Here is a 10,247-nt window from a genome sequence, read left to right on the forward strand (position 1 = left end):
AACTATGACTTCCACGTCTGTGTTGTGTGAGAGAGCTGTCGGCCAATGACGTCACCCGCAAGCTATAAAGGTGCTCCCCGTGGGCAGGATGGGACGTTCCAACGTTCAACCCTGAGAGAGGAAGAACAGAAGTGGAGAGCAGTGCGACCGAGAAGGGAAAAAAAGTTCAAGCGAAGTCTTTGGAGTATGAACAAATCCACTTTAACGCTCGTCCTCTTGTCTCTTGGTTGTCTTGTCTGTGAGGGGGGTAAGTCAAAAGTCTAATTGGTCCAATTCATCAATTGTGTTGCTGTGGATTTTATGAATGACTGTTCCTCCTGATGTTTCTCAGGTAACCTATGCTGCTCAGAGCCATGCCAGAACAGAGGTGTTTGCACAGCCCTCGGATCTGACGCTTATGAATGTGATTGCACACGAACTGGATATTATGGTCCAAACTGCACAACACGTGAGTACATATAATCTAATCTACTTGGAGTTATCAAAATATTTTATTTGCAGAGTGAGTAACGTTTCTCTGGGATCTTTACAGCGGAATTTCTCACCCGGTTAAAAGTTCTCCTGAAGCCCACCCCAAATACAGTCCACTATCTTCTCACCCACTTCAAGGGCTTCTGGAACATCATCAACAACATCTCATTTCTCAGAAATGCAATCATGAAATATGTGTTGACATGTAAGTTACTGAGAAGAACACCTGGCCAGGAGACAGCATCGTAATCAGTTAAGCAACACTAACTAATAGCCTTTCATTTTTTTCCCAGCTCGCTCCCACATGATTGACAGCCCACCAACCTACAATGCGGATTACGATTACAAAAACTGGGAAGCTTATTCCAACCTTTCGTACTATACGAGAGCCCTCCCACCGGTGCCACAGGATTGCCCAACCCCTATGGGAGTAGCAGGTGAGTGTACTCTCTAAGCCTCCAAACCTGTTTTCTTAGATTCCTGAATACTCAGCAACTGAGTCCCATTACCTCAGAGGAGGTAATCATGTAAAATGTGAATTTGTCTGGCTTGGCAGGCTTTGGGTGGGGGTGTATGCAAAAAAACTGGGCAAGTGAGGTTCTTTCAACAAGTTTAAATTTGAAGTAAATCTCAAGTGTGGTTGTCCTCGCTCATTTTCAAGTTGTCTTGTCTGCATGGTCTCGTTTCATTCAACAACAATTTTGCTGATAAACACTTCAATGTCACAAACTGTTGAGTATAATCTTTGACTGACTTGGTCTCATGTCGCAATTGTTCATTTAGGTAAAAAGGAGCTCCCTGATGTGAAGCTTCTTGCAGAGACGCTACTGATTAGGAGGAAGTTCATCCCTGACCCGCAAGGCACCAGCCTTATGTTTGCGTTCTTCGCACAGCACTTTACACACCAGTTCTTTAAATCGGACATGAAGAGAGGCCCTGCCTTCACAGTGGCAAAAGGTCACGGGGTAAGACAACACTTTTCACTTTTTAAAATGTCATTATATATTCATATATTCATATGATTTTTGTTTTCAGGTGGACCTCAGTCATATTTATGGAGACAACCTGGAGAGGCAACGCAAACTGAGGCTCTTCAAAGATGGAAAACTTCAATATCAGGTACATGTAGAGATGGTGTGTCACTCTATAGTCTTTTCCAGACGACACAAGTGTCTCACGTTTGCCTACATATAACTGCAGATGCTGGACGGGGAGATGTACCCTCCGACAGTAAAGGATGTTGGCGTTGATATGCACTACCCTCCTCATGTCCCCGACTGTCACCGCTTTGCTGTGGGCCACGAGGCTTTCGGCCTGGTCCCTGGTCTCATGATGTATGCCACCATTTGGCTTCGCGAACACAATCGAGTGTGTGACGTTTTGAAGCAAGTCCATCCCTACTGGGATGACGAAAGACTCTTTCAAACATCGCGGCTCATTCTGATAGGTGAGTTGATGAGAAATAAATGTTGTAATGTCACTTCAATGTGGAAGTCAATCCCCCAAAAAATATTTTGGCCTAAACATGGAATTCTGATTAATATTGTGTTTGTGGAATTAAAATTAAAGGGGAAGTCAACCTTAAACATTTCTTGATAATAATATGTTATATGTGACCTCACTAGTTTAAAGATGACAATCTGATGAACATTTGTGGAATATGAGTTATGAAGCAAAATCCATCAGTTTTAATACAGTTTAGGTAGGCGATCAGTTTGCATTTTTCACAGATCACCTGTTTTCTTAAGATGAGCTGTGATTGGTTGTTACCTGAGACCTGAGCATCTGTGATGTCATTCTCACTCGACAGCAAGTGGCAAAATGGCTGCCTTCGGATATTGATAAAAACGGCTAGATTTTGTTGCTTAACTCAAATTAGACTCACGCAATCTTAACCAGAATACCACATTTAGACTCGTGGGGCTGCAATTTTTGGGGGGCTGACTTCCCCTTTAAGCAGCAAAATACACTTGTTTTTATCTATCTTACGGGGTCATTTTGCCAATTGCTGTCAACTGAAGATGACATCACAGTTGCTCAGGCCTCAGATAATAACCAATCACGGCTCGCCTGGTTTCTGAAGCTGAGCTATGATTTGTCCTTACTTGAGCACTGAGCAACTGTGATGCGATTTTCAGTCGATAGCAAGTGGCAAAATGGCCGCTCCCTGAAATACAGGTGGATTTTGTCGCTTTGTTCATATTCCAGAAACACAATATTAGACACAATACCATGTTTTCGCAAGTGGGGCTACATGGAACATGTTATTGTAAAGACTATTTTTGGGTTTACTTCCCCTTTCAAGTACACCATTCAGGGCTATAATAGAACCGTTGATGTTAGTGACTGTTTAAAAGTGGAAGTTTATACATTCGATTTCAATCACCTACCTCTGTTGCGCGCATTGGGGGTTTTAACAATCACATTATGAAACCGGATTTACCTCACAAAGAAGAAATATCAATTCATCTCAATTCACTGGTTTACTTCTATAGGCCTAAAACTGAATCGATTATTTGCCTAACAGGAGAAACCATCAAGATTGTGATTGAGGACTACGTGCAGCACCTGAGTGGCTATAACTTCAAGCTGAAATTTGATCCCGAGCTGCTGTTCGGCCAGAGTTTCCAGTACCAGAACCGCATTGCATCTGAGTTCAACACCCTGTACCACTGGCACCCGCTGATGCCCGACTCCTTCCACATCGAAGAGAAAAGCTACAACTATAAAGAGTTTGTCTTCAACACCTCTCTCGTGACTGAGCATGGCATTGCCAACCTGGTGGAGTCCTTCAGCAAGCAGATAGCTGGGCGGGTAAGATTAATAGATTTTTAGCAACAATTACATAAAGATTGACAGTGATGATCCTTTATGTGTAACAGCTCTTCTGTTATTATTTCTTATAGGTTGCTGGTGGTCGCAATGTCCCGGCACCGATTCTGTATGTGGCTATTAAATCCATAAAAGACAGCAGACAAATGCGTTATCAGCCTTTGAACGCCTACAGGAAAAGATTCTCTATGGCTCCATACAAGTCTTTTGAAGATTTGACAGGTGAGGTTACCATTGGCAAGAGTACTTTTCATACAGTTTGTCGTACTGTGGTTTGTTACTACTTAAGCAACAGGAAGCCTAAGAAATTTGACATTATTGCAACACAGTTAGAAGAAAGTACTACAGGCTTACCTCATCTTGGAATGTACAGTCTACAGTAGATGTTCATCTCAAATTGAGATAGTGTAAACAGATTTTCATCCCAGTGAACAAGATGTAGACAAAAAGAAGACTCTTGTTTCACAGAGAAAGACTTCATGGTACATATGTATAAAGTATGTGTGGACAATGGCAGAGCACATATAGACAAAGAGTCATTCACTCTCCAATTCACACCTGTAGGCAGTTGAGTTTCCTCATACATGTTTTAGGAATGTGGGAAGGTAACTAGACATGTTAACCACGTCACCCTATATGCTAGCTAGATTTACCCCTCCCTTCTATATATAAGTGCATCCAGTCTAAGGCAGATATTCTTAGATAAACCAGATTGATAAAAACTAAAAACACTCATTTCCTCCTTCCGCCTCTTTCAGGGGAAAAAGAAATGGCAGCAGTGCTCGAGGAGATGTACGGCGATGTCGACGCTGTAGAGCTCTACCCAGGCCTGCTCGTGGAAAAACCCAGAACCAATGCCATCTTCGGGGAAACCATGGTGGAGATGGGGGCCCCGTTCTCGCTCAAAGGCTTGATGGGAAACCCAATCTGCTCTCCAGAATACTGGAAGCCCAGCACCTTTGGAGGAAGTGTAGGATTTGACATTGTCAATACAGCATCTCTGCAGAATCTTGTATGCAATAATGTGCGGGGGCCCTGTCCAGTGGCATCATTTCACGTACCTGACATCAAAGATACCGGCTCCGTCGTCATTAACTCCAGCACATCCCCCTCACGCAGTGGTGACATCAACCCTACAGTCATTTTGAAAAAAAGGACTACTGAGCTGTAAAAAAAATACATATACAGTATATAAATATATATATTATTTGGAATATTTATTTATTTATTTATTTTTAAATTATTTATTCTATTTATGATAGAAGCAATTTTATGTAAACCGACTTTTTGTACGGAGTTTTCTATATTGTTGTATGTCTATTTTTATTTATTGAAGGTCCATGTATTTGTATAAGTTATTGTAAAATGAAAGACCTCAGTGACTGCAACCTGATACTTGAAAGCTAGTTTACGATTCCATCATAGTGTAAGTTTTGTTACCTTGTTTTGTTGTGTAAGTCCAAGAGCTGCTTGTCTTCTAGTTGTGATTATGTATTTTCTTCCGTTTTACTGTCACACAATGCATGTTAGTTCTTAAGATCTGGACCACTACTGTAGACAGTAAAATAGGGGCACTTTAATGGTAACATCCACAGTGGCCCACTTGATTGTGTTAAGTGTTAAGTATTTCTAATCCTTAAATTATATTTCGGATATACCCATGGCCAAATGCCATGTCGCTACACTGTCACTTAATATGTGTTGTGTATACATTTGGGTGAATGTGTTTGTATGGGTGTGTTTACCTGTATGGATGGGAGGGGTGGGTTTCTGTGGATTTGTTGGCTTTTCTTTCAATTTATTGATTTTATTTCTGTTAAGCACTTTGATTAGCTTTTTTTTTAATGTATAAAAAGTGCTGTACAAATAAAATTTTAATTGATTTTGATTGAAATGTTTGGCAATTTGTTTTGCATGCAATCTTGAAAATAAATACTTAGAGTGCACTTTAAGTATTTATTATCAATACTATCATGAGTGTCAAATACTGTATCTCTTTCAAGGAGTTTTAGTTCATGTCTCTTGCTACTGTTGCTTCAGTTTAAAAGGTACCGCTACAGCTGTCAGACAGACAGACCTGAATTTTGCTGACATGTAGAAGTTTATTAAAAAAATAAAATAATTCCAACGTAGTACTAAACATCAATTAAAACAGAATACATCAAGTTGTAAATCATGTTTAACCTATATTTAATTAAATACACTAGAGGCAACAATAGATTGGGAATGTTGAGAAGTGCTCAAAAAAACACTTGTTTGGAACATTCTGGAAGTGGTTAATCACAAACAGGTGAGTGTCATGATTGAGTAAAAAAGGAGCACCCTCAAAAGGCTCAGTTGTTCACAAGCAGAATGGATTGAAGTTCCCCACCTCGTGAACAATTGTGTGAGTAAATAGTCCATCAGTGTAAAAACATTTCTCAACGTACAATTGCAAGAAATTTCGGGATTACTTCATCAACTATCTCTAATATCATCAAAAGATTCAAAGAATTAGGAGAAATCTCTTCATGGAAGTGGCAAGACTGAAAACCAAATGTAAATGCCCATGACCTTCAATTCCCCCAGGCAGCAGTGCATTAAAAACAGCTCATCATGATGAACTGACACAAATGGTAAAATTGTGCTGTGGTTTGACGAGTCCACCTTTCAAAATGTTTTTGGAAATCATGGACTTCAAGTCCTCTAAGCCAAAGAGGAAAAGGACCATCTGGACTGTTATCAGCTCAAATTTCAAAAGCCAGAGTCTATGATGGTATGGGTGTGCGTTCATGCCCATGGCATGAGTTCCACATCTGTGAAGGCACACTTAATGCAGGTTTTGGAGTAACATATGCTGCCATCCAAGCTTTTTCAGGGACGTCCCTATTTATTTCAGCAAGACAATGCCAAGCCATATTCTGCACGTGTAATAACAGAGTGGCTTTGTCGTAAAAGTGTGCGAGTTGGCTAGCCTGCCAGCAGTCCTGGCCTATCTCCCATTGAAAATGTGTGGAAACCCCAGACTGTTGAGCAACTCAAGTTGTACATCAAGGAAGAATGAGAAAACTACAAAGCTTCACAATTACTGTCCTCAGTTCCCAAACACTTGTTGAGTGTTGTTAGGTGGTGTAACACAGTAGTAAACATGCCTCTGTCCCAGCTTTTTGGGAACGTGTTGCAGACATCAAATTCAAAATGAGAGAATATTTGCAAAAACAAAAAGAAGTTTAAAAAATCAATCAAACACAGTTTAAAAAAGTTTTCCCAATCATTATATTTTGTTTGTTTTTTTGTGTTGTACACAATGTTCCAATTTCATTAGAATTGAGTATTGTATGAGCACTTACTATTAGCCTACCATGTTTCAAGAAACTTGTTTTTTTTAAGGCTTTTATGAACATTGCCGAAAATGTCCATGTTTAGATAAATGTTTCACCAGGAAAGCTGATCAATCTTTTTTTTTTACTGTACATGATAAATTTGGAGACAGTCCTCCAAATAAGTCATTTGTCAGCAAAAGTGATTGGCAACATCAGACATTTATTTTTGGGGGGTCGCACTCCAAATTAAATAAAGTAGAAACAATGTTGACGCGACTCAGGCCACACACAATCATCTCCTTGCCTTTAAACTCAAACAATGACAGCCACATTTTCCCATCAACACAGATAACAGTTTGACTTTTTTCCCGTTCACTCTGGGTCATTAATTTGTAGAAAAAGCACAACCAGTCACAGAAGCTCCAGGAAATTACTTTAATCAAGTCATGTGCATCACTTGTCGTTTGAACAGCCTTGCCTCCTCCAGCTTTGTCGCGTAGGATTCCCTTTCACAAATATTTGCTCCATCACGGCATGAAAATGACCTAATTGTGTGTGCGCACTGTTCGGTTTCCAGACTGTCACTTGCCCAAGGAGTGTTATTATTCCATTACGCAGCAATGTGTGGCATGCTCAGGATCTGGTCCAGGAGAACGAGCAAGAGACACGTATCGCTTTGTGTTGGTGCAATCAGGATATGCACGCTGTGAGTTCAGTGTGGGAAGTGACCAGGGAGCTTCAGTGTGTTTTCGTTCTCTGGAACACCGAACCCAGATTAGGCATGGAGAGAATGAGCCAAAAAGGGAGTTACGTGATGCCTTGCAGGTACGGGCTCGAATCTGTTGTGAGTTCATGCCAGCTGCCGTGCACACTAGTAGCTCTGGCAGTCACCCATCCAAATGGCGTGATACATAAATTCTCTCAACTGTTTGTTAATCAAGCCATGTCAAATCATCAAATAAGCTAAAGTCATACTAAGGTTATCCATTCAATATGCCTCCCTGGATCTTCGCAAAATGAAATTCCCGTCTGATTATATTGTGGTCCCACTTTGGGGAAATTTACAAAGATGACAACATGAGTAACTGGTCACTTTGACTGGACTGAGGCTATGTAAGATGACCAATTTACCCCTTAGCCACTATTACACCACATCCTGTCACACTATTTTTGTTTCATTACATATACACACTGGAATGACTCAATAAAACACTTAAACGTTGAGCTAGGTCATTGTTGTATACCAGTGTATCATAATGTGTGATCCACCAGAAACCTTAAAGAGGAAGTCAACACCAAAATATGTTGCATGTGCCCCCACTAGTCTAAACATGGCATTCTGATTAAAATTGTATTTGAGGAGTATGAGTCAAACAGTAAAATTCACCCGTTTTTATCCATCTCAGGGGGCGGCCATTTTGCCACTTGCTGTCGACTGAAAATGACATCACAGTTGCTCAGAGTTTAGGTAACAACCAATCACAGCTCAGCTTCAGAAAACAGGTGAGCTGTCATTAATTGCTATCCGAGCATGTCATTTTCAGGTGACAGCAAGTGGCAAAATTGCCACCCTCTGATACAGTATGTGGGGTGTATATGAATTCTGATTAATATGCAATATTAATCAGAATACCGGGTTTAGACTGGTGTGGCTGTATAAAACATAATATTGTAAAGAACATTTTTGAATTCCCCTTTAAGTGGTCTCTGAGTTAGTGTATTCATTTTTAAACTTTATAGTCGTTTACAGCCAGGTGATGTTGTTGATAACATTTCAGCAGAGCTGATCCAACGCTGATGAACCAAGATTGGAGAGGGAAAAAAAAGTTTGACAAAATACAGATAGGGTTCTGGAGTATTGTAACACCTTTTGGACCTTTTTGGGACTATATGTCAAATGCCCAAATTGTGTGTACGTGCCTGTGTGTGTTTTTCAGGTTTCTTTCTGGCAGTATTCTCTCTGCCTAGGGAAATATGTCATTGTCTATGATGTCATTGTTTCATAAATCACAGTGGTTTCACACTCACACTTATCACTTCTTTAAGACTTCTGGGCTAACGTGAGAAGCTATGACATGATTGTGATTAAAATTATTCATTGGTGTGTGTCATCTGTTTTTCTATGTCATTTTTGTGGAAGAGTTCTAACGTGAACATGGTTTCAAATAGTCGAATTATGGAAGGTAGAGAAGAGCCATCTTCTGAATCTTCCATTTTTTCATACTTTACATAGACTGAAGTACTGGGGCAGTGAACCAGAAACGGAAAATTGGAGGAAGGCTTTCAGCAATATTTTGTGTCTAAGAGGTCACTGATGGGATGACCAGGCTGGCTCACAATGTCTGTTGTCTGTTGCCTTTCACCTTCAGTCAGTCATGTCATGAGGACGTGACAACTTACATGAAAAACAGCTAATGAAACCACAAGAATTGAAAGAAACCAGCGAATAATACTGTACAGCATTCAAGGAAGGAGGGAAGTTGGATTGATCCCACTTGGATTGTCCAAGTTCCCACCTCGAAGAGTTCGAGGTGAATGTAAACAACAAAGATGGCCGATTCCGATAAAGTGTTTGCCGTTCTAATGTTCTCGTTCACACAGTCAGTACAAATCATGTTGCATTACGTGAAGTTACTTATTTCGATTAACTAAATTAATAAAATAATAAGTAAAGCGATAAATAGATGTTTATAATGGTGCAAATTATGTTTTGCCATTCACGATCTGTGTCTCCATGGGCATTCGCCTTTGTGACATTACAATGAAGCCGGTTGCTGAATTCGACAACCTCCTTAATACAAGAAAACTGATGAGACAACACCTGGACAAGACACAAGTTGATTGTTTTTTACGAGAGCAGGTGGAAACAAAGCCTAACGAGCAAGACAGACAGGAGACAAGCAAGGAAACAAGACATAAATGAAAAATGAAATGCAATATACAGAACAGGACAAGGACAGCATCTCTGTTCTGTTCAAAGTTTCTACTTTTTGAAATATGGTTTTCCTCACCATGCTGCTTGCTTATAAGGGGTTTATTTGGTTTTATGTGAGTGGTGTGGTTCTAGACCTGCTCCGACTGTATGTGAAGTGCCTTGGCAGCGGCACTACATTATATAAATATAAATGTACTTGACTCTATTAGTTCTATTCATAATGAACAATAGCTGCGTCCTTGCATGCGTGGCATTCTTTTTTGTGTTCCACTTTCTTGAAACGATGAACATGATCACAAATAACTTGAGAATGTCAGCTCTCCCTAGTTTTCCCACGTTAGTAACATCCGGTGACTTGGTGCTCTCACCTTGACACGCCTTGAATATCTGTCATATCTGTTTGCTTACTTCTTCCACTATTGCTGGTCTGCATTCCACCTGTAAATGTCGCTTTCGAAATACTGTTATACTCACTTTGTAACTGAAGCCAACATAAGATTACTCAACACAAGTGTATTTATAAAGAACATTTAAATATGAAAAAGATGGAGCTGCATGTTGTCAATGATAGAACATGAGTCAGTGGATGGAGGGATGGATGGATGAGAAGTGAGATAAGAATGGCAGCATAACATAACTTGTTACTTGTTATGTAGGTATTAGATTAGAAATTCCTGTGATGCAAGGACAAAAAAAAAGTTAAAAAC

The 10,247-nt window shown here is 40.1% G+C and overlaps 1 protein-coding gene across 1 annotated transcript; it reads left to right on the forward strand.

Moving 5' to 3' along the window:
* Positions 1-105: 105 nt before the first annotated feature.
* ptgs2b (prostaglandin-endoperoxide synthase 2b) lies at positions 106-5,191 on the forward strand. The gene is made up of 10 exons (XM_077584485.1): positions 106-247; positions 332-448; positions 533-676; positions 765-908; positions 1,255-1,436; positions 1,507-1,590; positions 1,672-1,918; positions 2,999-3,285; positions 3,378-3,525; positions 4,062-5,191. Exons 1-10 carry the CDS (start codon positions 187-189, stop codon positions 4,472-4,474), a joined length of 1,827 nt encoding a protein of 608 aa, XP_077440611.1. The 5' UTR covers positions 106-186; the 3' UTR covers positions 4,475-5,191.
* The last annotated feature ends 5,056 nt before the right edge of the window (positions 5,192-10,247 follow it).

Source organism: Vanacampus margaritifer, chromosome 13 (genome assembly GCF_051991255.1).
Source record: "Vanacampus margaritifer isolate UIUO_Vmar chromosome 13, RoL_Vmar_1.0, whole genome shotgun sequence".
In the NCBI taxonomy this organism is placed as follows: domain Eukaryota; kingdom Metazoa; phylum Chordata; class Actinopteri; order Syngnathiformes; family Syngnathidae; genus Vanacampus; species Vanacampus margaritifer.